General features: G+C 43.9%; 1 protein-coding gene across 6 annotated transcripts in view; it reads left to right on the forward strand.

Annotated features, from left to right (window-relative positions):
• LOC140476049 (uncharacterized) overlaps positions 1-17,623 on the forward strand; it is a 452,737-nt gene that overhangs the window by 52,171 nt on the left and 382,943 nt on the right. For all 6 annotated transcript variants that reach the window (XM_072568002.1, XM_072568006.1, XM_072568005.1 and 3 more), the window contains 11 exons: positions 3,648-3,820; positions 4,379-4,575; positions 5,312-5,433; positions 7,596-7,772; positions 8,240-8,374; positions 10,105-10,248; positions 11,979-12,155; positions 12,623-12,757; positions 14,491-14,634; positions 16,398-16,574; positions 17,277-17,411. In XM_072568002.1, the coding sequence (XP_072424103.1) occupies positions 3,648-3,820; positions 4,379-4,575; positions 5,312-5,433; positions 7,596-7,772; positions 8,240-8,374; positions 10,105-10,248; positions 11,979-12,155; positions 12,623-12,757; positions 14,491-14,634; positions 16,398-16,574; positions 17,277-17,411 (1,716 nt within the window). The remainder of the gene's footprint in view (positions 1-3,647; positions 3,821-4,378; positions 4,576-5,311; positions 5,434-7,595; positions 7,773-8,239; positions 8,375-10,104; positions 10,249-11,978; positions 12,156-12,622; positions 12,758-14,490; positions 14,635-16,397; positions 16,575-17,276; positions 17,412-17,623) is intronic.

Consider the following 17,623-nt stretch of genomic DNA (forward strand, 5'->3'; position numbering starts at 1 on the left):
CACATATGTTAGCACTCCATGCTGTCAAGGGTTCCATGTTTATTTGTTGGATTCCTTCATGTATCATATCTAAATGGCTGCTTCTCAACAAACTTTCAGATACCTGAAAATTCCTTACGATTGGTAGACTGATTATATTAGGTGGCTATGGACGTAAGCTCCCAAACTCTAATACTACTCTCACCTGATTTCACTAATATATAGCTAATCTTAGCCAGAGAGTCATTTTAAAGGATTCAGTTCCTACATCTGCACTGTTATCTCTGCCAAAGGAGCACCCAGAACTGAGAAATGCCCTACACTATTCTCCACACTCTGGCTCCCTGAAACCAGATACTCCAAAATCCCATTCCAGTAGATTCCCATTTCCGCAACCACACATCTGAGCTATAGCCTTACCCCAATGTGAAACTGAGACGCGCTGGGTTTGGGGGTGGGATTACCATTGGTTTTGTTGCAATGGGGATGTTGTTTCTCACAGCTCAGAGTGAACCCCTCCTGTACATGGAGAGTATTAGCAGCTTTTATTAACTGGCTTGAAAATAGATAAATGCAGATGGCCCAATTGAAATGTACCCAAGGCTGCAGTGGGTTTGCAGGAGCTGTGACATTAAGTTTCAAGCCCTCTTTGGGCCACAGGAGGGACGCCAGAGGGCGAGGTGGGGGGGGAGGGGGGGGGGGTGCAGCTAATTATTTGTGAAATGGTAGGGATTTGAAGATAGAAAATCAGCTAAGGGCTTATGGGTACCTGGAACTCACTGTCTGAAAGGATGGTAGAGGCAGGAATCCTCAAGATACTGAAGAACTATTTATGTGAGCATTTGGAACACCATGCCATGAAAAAGCAACAGACCAAGAGCAGGAAAGCGGGATTAGCATGGACCAGCATGGACACAATGGGCCAAAGGGCCTCTTTAGATGCTGTAAAAACTGTGTGACTCTGTACAGAATGGTTAAAGGTGTTTGTTTATGTAAAGCCAATTGTTGTGTGGTTCCTAGTGGAGGTTGTATACTATATGCTGGAGGAGGAAGTGAGGACTGCAGATGCTGGAGATCAGAGCTGAAAATGTGTTGCTGGAAAAGCACAGCAGGTCAGGCAGCATCCAAGGAACAGGAGAATCGACGTTTCAGGCATAAGCCATTCTTCAGTATTATATGCTGGAGCCCGCTGTGTACCATTGAATGATTACAGTTCAGAAGAGGCCATTCATCCGGCTGTGTCAGGCCAGCTGTCTGCAACATCCTGTTTACAGCCTTCCTAGTTCTCTGTCCAGAGGTCAACACCCCCCGGGAAGATAGTTTCTAATAAACCTGATCATTAATGTTATTACACACCTCTGGAGCAGGTGGGACTTGACCCTGGGTCTCTTAGTCCAGGGGTGGGGACATTACCATTGTATCACAAGACAGTCCCGTAAGAGAGCTAGAGGCATAACTAGTAGCATGTTCTATGAGCTGGAAGCAGGCTGAAGTTCAGAAGTAAAGGTCCAAAACCATCAGACTGTCTCCAGGCAAACCATCAGAGCTGAAAAGAAGGCTTTGGCTGCAGCCCTTAGTTCAGTTTAGGGGAGATGGAGAGAATCACATCTGGGAATATTCAGAAAATCACCTGAAATAAGTGTTTGCAACCTTATCAGTTGAGTCAGAAAATAAGGAGTGAAAGTTGAAGTGATATTTCACTTGGGTTGAATGCTTGTAAAGGATATTACTTGGAAAATGGGCTGAGTCTTTATTTTTGATGCTTATGATTAGCCTTTTCCCAACTGTGTTTTATAGCTTTGAACTTTTAAAACATTTTTGTGTCATAAACTTTGATGTTCATTTGTTTAAAGTACATTTGTAGCCTCATGTGAAACTGTTCAGTGACTGATCACCACAGTAACCAAATTGCAAAAATAAAACTTATAGTCTGTTGTTATTGTTATGAAGTTGGAGGCATATACTGTACCTTTAAGAGAGAGTGAGAGGTGAAAAGCTGGCAAGCACCTGTCATGTGACTGACTGCAGTACAAAGTGTATTTGACAATTTGAAGCTGTAATATTTAAGCTGTAACTCAGATACTGAGTTGTTTTCACGACAATGTAAATTTAGCCAATCAGTTTAAATTATGTGAGCTGAGCGTGTGGTGCTAGTAAATCACAGCAGGTCAGGCAGCATCTGAGGAGCAGGAGAAGAGACATTTTGGGTAAGAGGCCTTCATCAGGAATGAGCTGATCTCCAGCATCTGCAGTCCTCACTTTCTCTTAGTTTAGATTATGCCCCAAGATACTAAAACCCAGTCAAATTTGAATTTTACTGTTTTGGCAACATCAAACCAATGAGATAATCCAATGTTTTGGGGTATAAAAGCAGGCATTTTGGGCAGTTAGCCAAAAAAAGAGTAGCTTCTGTCATCGAATGACTGCTATTCAAAATAGTCTCTCTAATCGGTACCTTTTGTAATACATGAAAAATCTGTGCAGCAGAAAACCAAAGGTGATCCAGGGAGATCTACAGTGGAGGAACGACACCACTGGCTGGTTTTGAAAATTGATTTCCTGTAAATTTAATAGAGACTTTATCGGATCAGTGCATTGTCATAGAGTGGGAGGTAGATAACATTTTGTAAAGAGTAAGGAGGATTAGGTTTGTGAATAGTTGTTTAATGTTCATTCTTGGAGTTAAAGAATAAAATTTTTTTTGTTTAACTCGTGAAATTTGGGGTAGTTCTCTGTCACTCATACTTTAACAGGTTAAGAGGCGAGGTGAGCTTTTCTATATGTTTGGTTTAATTAGCAGAAGGGCTTACCCCATGTCGTAACATCATGGACCAGATCAGAGTCCCTCAAAATATATTAAGAAAGTAAGCTAGACCCTAATCTTTTCTTATCTTAAAGGTAAATGTGAGGTGCTCTGTTCCAGATGCGATTTGATTGGTGATACGACTTGACATTAAACAAAATACAATTTATTCAAACACCGTAGTAAAAATTTAACAAAAGAAAGAGGAGCTTGGAATAACTTAACTCTACTGGAAAAAATAACAGAATAATAGGTTATTTTTACTACTGAACAATAACTGATTCAATATAGTAACATCCCATAAACACACCCTTGGAAAAAAGTAAATTCAGAAAGCAAATTATGTCACATGCCATTCTCCAATCCAGGAGGAAAGAACATCAAAAGACAATTCTTAGAGCGAGAATGTAACAGCTAAGACGGGTTCATTGCCTTCCAACCCTGCTGAGACCCAATAACAGCTGCCGAAGCTAAACGTAAAATCCCTGGGTTCTCTGGGTAGGAGCTTGACCACATCCATTCAGGCTGTTTCTATTGTTCCAGTTTTAAAAAACATCCAAGGCATCGCAAGTTGTTTATCTTCTCATTGACTGCTTGTCGCCTGTCTCCCAATCGTTCTCTAAAAGAAACCAGAGCAAAACACACCTCTGAAAGTCACAGCATCGTCAGATTGTCAATCCAGCTCTCTCTCTGGAATCTGACTTTCAATATTACCATTGGCTGAATTTATAGCAATGTCACCTTTAGTTCTTTTCCCAGTGTCCGTCAATTGGTGTCTTTTGATTCTTGATCCTTCTGCCATTTGGAACAGTTTCTCTATCTACTCTTTCCAGGACCCTCCTGATTTTGTTATCTTTCTGAACAGGTTGAGAAACTTGCCAGCGGACTCACATCGAGACAGACCCCCATGGAGCCTTCACCTGCTTTGAATTCCTCACCAGCAGCATTATCTCCACAGAGAGAGGAAACACGGATCCATGCAGGACAGAAGAAGTCAGCAGAAACAACTTTACTGCAGTGGGTTCAGGAAAAGACAGAGTAAGGAGCTCAGGGTTAAAGATCATTGTTCAATTCCCACACGGAGTTACAGTCATATGGAGGAAGGCCATTCGCCTCCTCATACTGGTGCTGAGTCTTTGAAAGAGCTATCGACTTAGTTCCCAATCCCCAATCCTGTTTCTCCCCAGCTCTGTGAAAATAAAAAAACCGAAACATAGAAGATAGGATCAGGAGGAGGCTATTCAGCCCTTCGAGTCTGCTTCGCCGTTCATCACCATCATGGCTGATCATCCAACTCAATAGCCTAATGCTGCTTTCTCCCCATAACCTTTGGTCCCATTCGCCCCAAGTGCTATATCTAGCCACCGCTTGAATATATTCAATGTTTTGACATCAACTACTTCCTGTGGTAATGACTTGCATAGGCCTACCACTCTTTGGGTGAAAAGATGTCTCCTTATCTCTGTCCTAATTGGCTCACTCCAAATCCTCAGACTGGGACCCCTGGGTCTGGACACACCCACCATCAGGAACATCCTCCCTTTCAAATATATGATGTGCATGATACAAAAATGACAGATACTCTGTCTGTTTCAGGGACCTGGGATTCGTTATCCGAGATTTCAGCACCAGTTGGAGAAGTGGCCTGGCTTTTGTTGCCATTATTAACGCTCTCCGACCCGGCCTGGTGGACCTGGCGGAGCTCAAGCAGAGGTCAGACACGGAGAACCTGGAAATGGTTTTCAAGGTTGCAGAGCAGGAGCTGAAAATCCCCAGACTGCTGGAAGCACAGGGTGAGAACTGGGTCAGATAGAGGAGTCAGGGCCAACGTCTGTGAGGCAAGGAGGGAAAGAAGGAAGATTGGAAGAGAGGAAAGGAGTTAGGTTTGGGCAGGTGAAATAATAGAAAGCCAAGACTGGAATTTAACTGAGGGTTTTGGAGGGTTATATATAAAATAACAGATATCCAGGAGCGAGTTATACACAGAAAGGTAATTGACAGATTAGGGGTTATGTAATTCAGAGGTGCAGGAGTTTATCTGATCAATTATTTATATAATTGAAGCTTATTATGTTTATAAATTGTTAGGTTTGGAGGATTTCACCATGAGCGATTTGGGTGAGGGTTTAGGGTTTTATATAATCACGGGTTTCTTTCCTTTATCTGATCCAGATCTGGAGGTTTATATAATGAAGTGACTCTGGGTTTATATAATCAAGGGGTTGACTGTTCACATATTAAGGGACTGGAAATTTATATAATGAAGAACCTGGGAGATTATATAAGGAAGGCATTTTGGGTTTATGTAATGAAGCATTTGGGGGTTTATATAGCGAAGGGTTTGGGGGTTATGTGATGAAGGGTTTGGGCTTTTGTATGTGAAGATATTTGGGTTGGTATAAAGAAAGGACTGTGGGGTTACACAGTGAAGGTATTGGGTTTATATAATGAAGGGTTTGGGGTTTACATAATGAAGGTATTAGGTGTTTATGTTATTATCACTTTGAGGCAGTGGTTTTCTTTCCTCAGATATTGCTGTCAGCAATCCTGATGAGAAGTCAATAATAACGTACATCTCACAGTTCCTGCAGTATTCGAAGGAACACGCAGCAGCCGAGGACACAAAGAAGCAGACAGAGTCTCCATGTTTGGTAACCAGATAATCAGTTTTTCCTATTGACTCGGTGATGATTTTCAGATATCAGCATCTTTACTAAAATTTTCAATTGTCTCCTTGATCATTCTTGGTCTTTTTCATGGTTTCCTCTCTCCAGTCTCATAGACTGCAGGTAAAACAGGGAGTACTAACCATTTGGATAAAGAACTGGCTCGATGGTAGGAGATAGAGGGTGGTGGTGGAGGGTTGCTGTTTAGAATGGAGGCTTGGGACCAGTGGAATGCTACTTTTCATTTTTATAAATGATTTGGATGTGAACATAGGAGGTATAGTTAGTAAGTTTGCAAATGACACCAAAATTGGAGGTGTAATGGACAGCGAAGAAGGTTACCTCAAAGTACAACAGATGCGCCAATGGACTGTGGAGTGGCAGATGGAGTTTAATTTAGATAAACATGAGGTACTGTATTTTGGAAAAGCAAATCAGAGCAGGACTTATACACTTAATGGTAAGGAGTGTTGCTGAACAAAGAGACCTCGGAGTGCAGGTTCAGAGTTCCTTGAAAGTGGAGTCGCAGGTAAATACGATAGTGAAGAAAGCATTTGGTATGCGTTCCTTTATTGGTCAGAGTACTGAGTACAGGAGTCGGGAGGTCATGTTGCAGCTATACAGGACATTGGTTAGGCTACTGTTGGAATATTGCGTGCAATTCTTGTCTCATTCCTATTGGAAAGATGTTGTGAAACTTGAAAGCGTTCAGAAAGGATTTACAAGGATGTTGCCAGGGTTGGAGGATTTGAGCTATAGGGAGAGGCTGAACAGGGTGGGGCTGTTTTCCCTGGAGCGTTGGAGGCTGAGGAGTGACCTTATAGAGGTTTAAAAATCATAAGGGGCATGGTTAGGGTAAATAGACAAGGTATTTTACTTGGGATGGGGGAGTGCAGAACTAGAGGGCATAGGTTTAGAGTGAGAGGGGAAAGATTTAAAAGAGACCTAAGGGGCAATGTTTTCACACAGAAGGTGGTACGTGTATGGAATGAGCTGCCAGAGGAAGTGGTGGAGGCTGGTACAATTACAGCATTTAAAAGGCATCTGGATGGATATACGAATAGGAAATGTTTGGAGGGATATGGGCCAGGTGCTGGCAAATGGGACTGGATTAGATTGGGATATCTGTTTGGCATGGACGAGTTGGACTGAAGGGTCTGTTTCCGTGCTGTACATCTCTATGACCCAATGACTGCTCCAGAAATCCAGAGTTGGTCCAGGAAAATGTTGATGAAACTCGTCAGGTCTTGCAATATCTGTGGAGAGAGAAGCAGAGTTAATATTTTGAATTCAATGTGACTGTTCTTTGAAACATTGTTCCTGACCCGGTAATCCACAACGTGGTAGAGGGAATTCAGAGGCTGGCACTGGTAATCCAGTGGCTGAATCAGCAGTATTCGAGACACCTAGTCTAGCAGTAACATAAGGGACTCTCTCTGGCTGGTCTTCAGTCTGACTGTCTCCAGCATTCATGAGGGAGTGCGTCCCTCAGGCAGCACGTTCCAGTTTGACGATGGAAACAAATAGCTTTTAAATCTGATTCATGAGGAGGTTTAGTCGATCATACTGAAAGAGATGTCAATCCGCTCATTTACTTCTCTTTCTCATTAGAATTGTGATTCCTTTTTACAAACAAATTAAACTCCCATTTGAAAGCTCATATTTAACCTGCTTCCACCACCTGTGTGTTCCAATTCATAAGAACTCACGGTTTTTATTCCATCTCACCCCTAGTTCTTTAGCCAGTCACTTTAAATCTGTGCCTTCTGGTTACATCAGAATAATGAGCAAGAGTAGGCCCTTCATGGCTGATATTCTATCCCAATGCCATCTTCCTGCTTTCTCTCTGTATCGTTGATGCCTTAAAACACGAAAAAAAATCTTCCTTGAACATGTTCAAGAGTTACCCATCGTTTGCCACTGGAAAGTGTTGCTCCACATTTATTTAATCAAGGCCCTCATGATTCAGATCACTTTGATGAAACATCCTCTTGACCTTTGTTTTAAGACACTAACATCCCTCTGAAATGGTGGTTCCTGGAGAGAGAGAGAGAGAGAAAGGGAGTGTGTGTGTGTGTGTGTGTGTGTGTGTGTGTGTTGGTTTTAATGAGAGAAGCAGTGCCTAACCCTCCGTCTCTCTGGCCTAGGTGGGCAGTGACGTGCTGTGTGCCGAGCCAGCCCAGGTGGGTGAGCACACGGTGTCAGAAGCTGAAGTCAAACGGGACTTTGAAGAATCGAAGAGAAGGATAGAAGCGTGCATTGGAGGGGCCATGCAGTTCCTCGAGGACAGAGGGTCCCCAGAGGAACTCATTGTGAAGCACCAGGTAGCAACTCACCTGCAGGTCTCCATTGGCCATGGGCTTGGTCACAGGTCGGGCATCTTTTGTTCTGACTCCATATAACCACAGAGGAGAAATATTGGTGCTGAAAATTCTGTAACTAAGGGGTTTAAATAGGGAGCAGAAGATTCATTTATTGTATTTCCTCACATATAGAAGATTAAGAGGCAGTCTGATTGAATAATTTCAGGCCAAAAGATGTTTCTCTGTGCTGTAGACTCCCCAATTGAAGGAGTTGACTGGGCTGACCAAGAGAAGGTATTGCCTCGGGTGAGAGGGAGTCTGGAGCAAGGATACTGAACCGTCAATATGGAGACGGGATATTTAGGGGTGACATCAGAAAGCATTTCTTCATAGGAAGGGCAGTGAAAATCTAGAACTTTCTCCCTTGAAAAGCTATGGCAATGTAATGGCAGGAAACAAGAGACTAAGTAATATTGTGTTCCTCACAGGAAACAATCAGGAGCTTTGATTCTGGAATCATTGAACATTTTCTTGAAGCAACAGATAAAATCAAAATGATTTTAACCCCTCAGAAGAAGCGGATTGTTGAGGAAATGCGGGCAGAGCTCTGCCGAAACTGGGAGGTGAGACAATTGCGGCCGGTATGCCGATGTCGGACCCTGTGTGGACCGAATAGCGTGGCTTAGCAATTCAGGTTCACATCTTTACCACCAATCACCTCAAACATAGAGCCAAATGATTATTCACTGGACAGAAATAACTTGCATTGTTATGGCACCTTGGATAACCTCAGCATGTCCAAAGCATGTCATAGAGTCATAGAGATGTACAGAATGGAAACAGACCCTTCAGTCCAACCCGTCCATGCCGACCAGATATCCCAACCCAATCTAGTCCCACCTGCCTGCACCTGACCCATATCACTCCAAACCCTTCCTATTCATATACCCATCCAAATGCCTCTTAAATGTTGCAATTGTACCAGCCTCCACAACTTCCTCTGGCAGCTGATGCCATACACGCACCACTCTCTGTGTGAAAACATTGCCCCTTAGGTCTCTTTTATATCTTTCCCCTCTCACCCTAAACCTATGCCCTCTAGTTCTGGACTCCCCGACCCCAGGGAAAAGACTTTGTCTATTTATCCTATCCGTGCGACTCATAATTTTGTAAACCTCTATAAGGTCACCCCTCAGCCTCCGACGCTCCAGGGAAAACAGCCCCAGCCTGTTCAGTCTCTCCCTTTAGCTCAAATCGTCCAACCCTGGCATCATCCTTGTAATTTTTTTCTGAACCCTTTCAAGTTTCACAACATCTTTCCGATAGGAAGGAGACCAGAATTGCACGCAATATTCCAACAGTGGCCTAACCAAGCCAATGAAGTATTTTTTGAAGTTCAAATGTAGGAAATGTGATGCTAATTTGTACACAGTAGGATTCCACAAAGGGCAATGTGATAATGAGCAGATGTTCTGTTTTCACTTGGTTAAGGATGAATATTGTCTCTTCTTCAGAAGAGAGCCCTGAAAGGTTTTAAGTTTAACATCTATCGTGAGACAGCTTACACCTTCAGCAGTACAGCATCAGGAACATCAGCCTTGAATTCCCTGGTCAGATTTATGGAGAGGGAGTTGAACCTGCAAACGTTCAATTCGGAATCAAGATAGTGACCTATTGAGCCACAGCTAAAGCCTCAAGGGAGGGCCTTATAATCTACACTCATACACAAAGGATGTGATGGCATGGACGCAGCTTGAAGGCAAAATATTTGCAAAACTTTAATGGAAGGTCAAGAGAGGGAGAATAAAAACGAGGATCTTGTTTTTAGGCCATCCTTGGGGCACTGTGCACAGTTCCATATTCCATGTTATAAAAAGATACAGACGCATTGGAGACTTTGCAAACCAAGATTTTAAAAAATGAAACCCATCCTAATATAATTATGAGGAGAGCCTCAGCAGGGCCGGGGCTGTTCTCTCAAGAAAGGAGAATGCTGCGGAGCATTCAAAAATTGTGCAAAGGTTCAATGAGGTAGATGCATAGGAAGTGTTCTCATTGGGAGGGGAGACAAAACTGGGGTCCAGAAGTGTAAGGCACTCGCTGTAAATTCAGCTGGGAATTCATGAGATATGTCTTTATCCTGAGAATTGGGAGAATGTGGAGCTAGTTACCACTGGGAATGGTTACAATGAACAGCAAAGATGTGTTTAAGGAGGAGCTGGCAAAGTCCCTGTGGGAGAGAGGGAGAGAAAGCTCTGTTGATGCAGTTCATTGAAGAAGGTGTGAGCAGGTGTGTGAATTGGCCTGTTTCTGGTCAGAGTGATATTGAGGCAGGTTTTGGTTTGTTTTTCAGAAGGTGCTATCATTGGTGGATGCGCATCTTCATCGGATGAAGTTTGAGGTGGAGCAGAATAAATTCAATGCGGCTCTTCAGGAGTGTGAGGACCATCAGAGAATGGACAGCCCCCACGTGCAGTCCCTTCTCGAAGGGCACCAGGTAATTCCATCCCCACCTGGGGACTGAGCCGCTCTGTGTTTGGTGGAGTCGTGGAAATGTTCCTGCACTAATGAATCCCAGCCAAACAGTTTAGGGATAGAGATGGTAATCCCAACCTGGCAGAAGGCAACATTCAAATCCAACAAAAATCTGGAATTAAAATCGGGTATAATGATGACTATTTCCCCACCAGAGGCAGGGGCCAGGAACCCAGGTCCTGGACAGGGAATCCAGAGGTTTTGCCAGGAATCCAGAGGTTTGATCATCAGTAATCCAGAAGCCTGGCCTCGCAGTCACACTCTCTCTGGCTGGTCTTCAATCTGAGTGTCTCTAGAATTCATGAGGGAGTGCGTCTCTCAGGCAGCACGTTCCAGTTTGACGATGGAAGCAAATAGCTTTTAAATCTGATTCATGAGGAGGTTGAGTCGATCATACTGAAAGAGATGTCATCCCACTCACCTACTTTTCTTTCTCCTTAGAATTACATGCTGCTGTGCAAAGGGACCTGGGTGTCTTTGTACATGAATGACAGAAGGTTGGTTTGCAGGTACAACAAGTAATTAGAAAAGAAAAATAGAATTTTGTCCTTCATTACTAAAGGGAATGAGTTTTAAAAGCAGGGAGGTTATGTTCCAGCTGTACAGGGCGCTGGTGAGGCCACACCTGGAGTACTGTGTGCAGTTTTGGTCTCCTTAATTGAGAAAGGATGTACTGGCACTAGAGGGGGTGCAGAGGAGGTTCACTAGGTTGGTTCTGGAAGTTGAGGGGGTTGCCTTATGAGGAGAGGCTGCGTAGACTGGGATTATATTCATTAGAATTTAGAAGAATGAGGGGTAATTTTATACAAACATATAAAATTATGAAGGGAACAGATAAGGTAGAAGTAGAGAAGATGTTTCCACTGGAGAGTGAAACTAGGACAAGAGGGCATAGCCTCAAAATTAGAGGGAGCAGGTTTAGGGTTGAATTGAGAAGGAACTTCATCACCCAGAGGGTTGTGAATCTGTGGAATTCCCTGCCCAGCGAAATAGTTTCCCCTACTTAAGAGAACATTTTTAAAGCTAAGGAACATATTTTTTGAACAATACAGAAGTTAGGAGACATGGTAGGAGCGTGGATGAATGGATCTGAGTCCACGAAAAGACCAGCCATGATCTTACTGAGGTGGTACAGCAGGCACGGAGGACCAGATTGCCGACTCCTGCTCCTCGTTCTTATGTTCTAATTGCAATTCCTCTTTACATACAAATTAAACTCCTATTTGAAGCTCATATTTAACCTGCTTCCACCACCTGTGTGTTCCAATTCATAAGAACTCACGGTTTTTATTCCATCTCACTCCTAGTTCTTTAGCCAGTCACTTTAAATCTGTGCCTTCTGGTTACATCAGAATAATGAGCAAGACTAGGCCCTTCATGGCTGATATTCTATCCCAATGCCATCTTCCTGCTTTCTCTCTGTATCCTTGATGCCTTAAAAATCGAAAAAACAAAAATCTCTTTCTTGAACATGTTCAAGAGTTACCCATCGTTTGTCACTGGAAAGTGTTTCTCCACATTTACTTAAACACGGCCTCTGATTATTCAGATCACTCTGATGAAACTTCCTCTTGACCTTTGTTTTATGACACGAACATCCCTCTGAAATTATAGTTTCATGAATTGTGTGTGTGTGTGTGTGTTGGTTTTAATGAGAGAAGCAGTGCCTAACCCTCCGTCTCTCTGGCCTAGGTGGGCAGTGACGTGCTGTGTGCCGAGCCAGCCCAGGTGGGTGAGTGCACGGTGTCAGAAGCTGATGTCAAACGGGACTTTGAAGAATCGAAGAGAGGGATAGAAGCGTGCATTGGAGGGGCCATGCAGTTCCTCGAGGACAGAGGGTCCCCAGAGGAACTCATTGTGAAGCACCAGGTAGCAACTCACCTGCAGATCTCCATTGGCCACGGGCTGGGTCACAGGTTGGGCATCTTCTGTTCTGACTCCATACAACCACAGAGGAGAAATATTGGTGCTGAAAATTCTGTAACTAAGGGGTTTAAATAGGGAGCAGAGGATTCATTTATTGAATTTCCTCACATATAGAAGATTAAGAGGCAGTCTGATTGAATAATTTCAGGCCAAAAGATGTTTCTCTGTGCTGTAGACTCCCCAATTGAAGGAGTTGACTGGGCTGACCAAGAGAAGGTATTGCCTCGGGTGAGAGGGAGTCTGGAGCAAGGATACTGAACCGTCAATATGGAGACGGGATATTTAGGGGTGACATCAGAAAGCATTTCTTCATAGGAAGGGCAGTGAAAATCTAGAACTTTCTCCCTTGAAAAGCTATGGCAATGTAATGGCAGTAAAGAAGAGACTGATTAATATTGTGTTCCTCACAGGAAACAATCAGGAGCTTTGATTCTGGAATCATTGAACATTTTCTTGAAGCAACAGATAAAATCAAAATGATTTTAACCCCTCAGAAGAAGCGGATTGTTGAGGAAATGCGGGCAGAGCTCTGCCGAAACTGGGAGGTGAGACAATTGCGGCCGGTGTGCCAATGTCGGACCCTGTGTGGACCGAATAGCGCGGCTTAGCAATTCAGGTTCACATCTTTACCACCAATCACCTCAAACATAGAGCCAAATGATTATCCACTGGTCAGAAATAACTTGCATTGTTATGGCACCTTGGATAACCTCAGCATGTCCAAAGCATGTCATAGAGTCATAGAGATGTATAGAATGGAAACAGATCCTTCAGTCCAACCCGTCCATGCTGACCAGATATCCCAACCCAATCTAGTCCCACCTGCCTGCACCCGGCCCATATCCCTCCAAACCCTTCCTATTCATATATCCATCCAAATGTCTCTTAAATGTTGCAATTGTACCAGCCTCCACGACTTCCTCTGACAGCTGATGCCATACACGTACCACCCTCTGCGTGAAAACATTGCCCCTTAGGTCTCTTTTATATCTTTCCCCTCTCACCCTAAACCTATGCCGTCTAGTTCTGGACACCCCGACCCCAGGGAAAAGACTTTGTCTATCTACCCTATCCATGCGACTCAAAATTTGGTAAATCTCTATGAGGTCACTCCTCAGCCTCCAACGCTCCAGGGAAAACAGCCCCAGCCTGTTCAGTCTCTCCCTATAGCTCAAATCCTCCAACCCTGGCAACATCCTTGTAAATTTTTTCTGAACCCTTTCAAGTTTCACAACATCTTTCCGATAGGAAGGAGACCAGAATTGCACGCAATATTCCAACAGTGGCCTAACCAAGCCAATGAAGTATTTTTTGAAGTTCAAATGTAGGAAATGTGATGCTAATTTGTACACAGTAGGATTCCACAAAGGGCAATGTGATAATGAGCAGATGTTCTGTTTTCACTTGGTAAAGGGTGAATATTGACTCTTCTTCAGAAGAGAGCCCTGAAAGGTTTTAAGTTTAACATCTTACAAAGTGAGACAGCTTACACCTTCAGCAGTACAGCATCGGGAACATCAGCCTTGAATTCCCTGGTCAGATTTATGGAGAGGGAGTTGAACCTGCAAACGTTCAATTCGGAATCAAGATAGTGACCTATTGAGCCACAGCTAAAGCCTCAAGGGAGGGCCTTATAATCTACACTCATACACAAAGGATGTGATGGCATGGACGCAGCTTGAAGGCAAAATATTTGCAAAACCTTAATGGAAGATCAAGAGAGGGAGAATAAAAACGAGGATCTTGTTTATAGGCCATCCTTGGGGCACTGTGCACAGTTCCATATTCCATGTTATAAAAAGATACAGACGCATTGGAGACTTTGCAAACCAAGATTTTAAAAAATGAAACCCATCCTAATATAATTATGAGGAGAGCCTCAGCAGGGCCGGGGCTGTTCTCTCAAGAAAGGAGAATGCTGCGGAGCATTCAAAAATTGTGCAAAGGTTCAATGAGGTAGATGCATAGGGAGTGTTCTCATTGGGAGGGGAGACAAAACTGGGGTCCAGAAGTGTAAGGCACTCGCTGTAAATTCAGCTGGGAATTCATGAGATATGTCTTTATCCTGAGAATTGGGAGAATGTGGAGCTAGTTACCACTGGGAATGGTTACAATGAACAGCAAAGATGTGTTTAAGGAGGAGCTGGCAAAGTCCCTGTGGGAGAGAGGGAGAGAAAGCTCTGTTGATGCAGTTCATTGAAGAAGGTGTGAGCAGGTGTGTGAATTGGCCTGTTTCTGGTCAGAGTGATATTGAGGCAGGGTTTGGTTTGTTTTTCAGAAGGTGCTATCATTGGTGGATGCGCATCTTCATCGGATGAAGTTTGAGGTGGAGCAGAATAAATTCAATGCGGCTCTTCAGGAGTGTGAGGACCATCAGAGAATGGACAGCTCCCACGTGCAGTCCCTTCTCGAAGGGCACCAGGTAATTCCATCCCCACCTGGGGACTGAGCCGCTCTGTGTTTGGTGGAGTCGTGGAAATGTTCCTGCACTAATGAATCCCAGCCAAACAGTTTAGGGATAGAGATGGTAATCCCAACCTGGCAGAAGGCAACATTCAAATCCAACAAAAATCTGGAATTAAAATCGGGTATAATGATGACTATTTCCCCACCAGAGGCAGGGGCCAGGAACCCAGGTCCTGGACAGGGAATCCAGAGGTTTTGCCAGGAATCCAGAGGTTTGATCATCAGTAATCCAGAAGCCTGGCCTCGCAGTCACACTCTCTCTGGCTGGTCTTCAATCTGAGTGTCTCTAGAATTCATGAGGGAGTGCGTCTCTCAGGCAGCACGTTCCAGTTTGACGATGGAAGCAAATAGCTTTTAAATCTGATTCATGAGGAGGTTGAGTCGATCATACTGAAAGAGATGTCATCCCACTCACCTACTTTTCTTTCTCCTTAGAATTACATGCTGCTGTGCAAAGGGACCTGGGTGTCTTTGTACATGAATGACAGAAGGTTGGTTTGCAGGTACAACAAGTAATTAGAAAAGAAAAATAGAATTTTGTCCTTCATTACTAAAGGGAATGAGTTTAAAAGCAGGGAGGTTATGTTGTAGCCCTAAGTGAGCTGGTGAGGCCACACCTGGAGTACTGTGTGCAGTTTTGGTCTCCTTACTTGAGAAAGGATGTACTGGCACTAGAGGGGGTGCAGAGGAGGTTCACTAGGTTGGTTCTGGAAGTTGAGGGGGTTGCCGTATGAGGAGAGGCTGCGTAGACTGGGATTATATTCATTAGAATTTAGAAGAATGAGGGGTAATCTTATACAAACATATAAAATTATGAAGGGAACAGATAAGGTAGAAGTAGAGAAGATGTTTCCACTGGAGAGTGAAACTAGGACAAGAGGGCATAGCCTCAAAATTAGAGGGAGCAGGTTTAGGGTTGAATTGAGAAGGAACTTCATCACCCAGAGGATTGTGAATCTGTGGAATTCCCTGCCCAGCGAAATAGTTTCCCCTACTTCAGAGAACATTTTTAAAGCTAAGGAACATATTTTTTGAACAATACAGAAGTTAAGAGACATGGTAGGAGCGTGGATGAATGGATCTGAGTCCACGAAAAGACCAGCCATGATCTTACTGAGGTGGTACAGCAGGCACGGAGGACCAGATTGCCGACTCCTGCTCCTCGTTCTTATGTTCTAATTGCAATTCCTCTTTACTTACAAATTAAACTCCCATTTGAAAGCTCATATTTAACCTGCTTCCACCACCTGTGTGTTCCAATTCATAAGAACTCATGGTTTTTATTCCATCTCACCCCTAGTTCTTTGGCCAGTCACTTTAAATCTGTGCCTTCTGGTTACATCAGAATAATGAGCAAGAGTAGGTCCTTCATGGCTGATATTCTATCCCAATGCCATCTTCCTGCTTTCTCTCTGTATCCTTGATGCCTTAAAAATCGAAAAAACAACAATCTTTTTCTTGAACATGTTCAAGAGTTACCCATTGTTTGCCACTGGAGAGTGTTTCTCCACATTTACTTAAACACGGCCTCTGATTATTCAGATCACTCTGATGAAACTTCCTCTTGACCTTTATTTTATGACACAAACATCCCTCTGGAATTGTAGTTTCATGAATTGTGTGTGTTTGTCTGTGAGTGTGTGTGTGTGTGTGTGTGTGTGTGTGTGTGTTTGCTTTAATGAGAGAAGCAGTGCCTAACCCTCCGTCTCTCTGGCCTAGGTGGGCAGTGACGTGCTGTGTGCCGAGCCAGCCCAGGTGGGTGAGCGCACGGTGTCAGAAGCTGATGTCAAACGGGACTTTGAAGATTCGAAGAGAAGGATAGAAGCGTGCATTGGAGGGGCCATGCAGTTCCTCGAGGACAGAGGGTCCCCAGAGGAACTCATTGTGAAGCACCAGGTAGCAACTCACTTGCAGATCTCCATTGGCCATGGGCTGGGTCACAGGTTGGGCATCTTCTGTTCTGACTCCATACAGACACGGGGAGTTTGCACGTTCTCCCCGTGTCTGCGTGGGTTTCCTCCGGGTGCTCCGGTTTCCTCCCACAGTCCAAAGATGTGCCGGTCAGGTGAATTGGCCATGCTAAATTGCCCGTAGTGTTAGGTAAGATGTAGATGTAGGGGTATGGGTGGGTTACGCTTCGGCGGGGCGGTGTGGACTTGTTGGGCCGAAGGGCCTGTTTCCACACTGTAAGTAATCTAATCTAAAAAAACCACAGAGGAGAAATATTGGTGCTGGAAATTCTGTAACTAAGGGGTTTAAATAGGGAGCAGAGGATTCATTTATTGAATTTCCTCACATATAGAAGATTAAGAGGCAGTCTGATTGAATAATTTTAGGCCAAAAGATGTTTCTCTGTGCTGTAGACTCCCCAATTGAAGGAGTTGACTGGGCTGACCAAGAGAAGGTATTGCCTCGGGTGAGAGGGAGTCTGGAGCAAGGATACTGAACCGTCAATATGGAGACGGGATGTTTAGGGGTGACATCAGGAAGCATTTCTTCATAGGAAGGGCAGTGAAAATCTAGAACTTTCTCCCTTGAAAAGCTATGGCAATGTAATGGCAGTAAACAAGAGACTGATTAATATTGTGTTCCTCACAGGAAACAATCAGGAGCTTTGATTCTGGAATCATTGAACATTTTCTTGAAGCAACAGATAAAATCAAAATGATTTTAACCCCTCAGAAGAAGCGGATTGTTGAGGAAATGCGAGCAGAGCTCTGCCGAAACTGGGAGGTGAGACAATTGCGGCCGGTGTGCCGATGTCGGACCCTGTGTGGACCGAATAGCACGGCTTAGCAATTCAGGTTCACATCTTTACCACCAATCACCTCAAACATAGAGCCAAATGATTATCCACTGGACAGAAATAACTTGCATTGTTATGGCACCTTGGATAACCTCAGCATGTCCAAAGCATGTCATAGAGTCATAGAGATGTACAGAAT

The sequence above is a fragment of the Chiloscyllium punctatum genome, chromosome 4 (genome assembly GCF_047496795.1).
Source record: "Chiloscyllium punctatum isolate Juve2018m chromosome 4, sChiPun1.3, whole genome shotgun sequence".
NCBI classification, from domain to species: domain Eukaryota; kingdom Metazoa; phylum Chordata; class Chondrichthyes; order Orectolobiformes; family Hemiscylliidae; genus Chiloscyllium; species Chiloscyllium punctatum.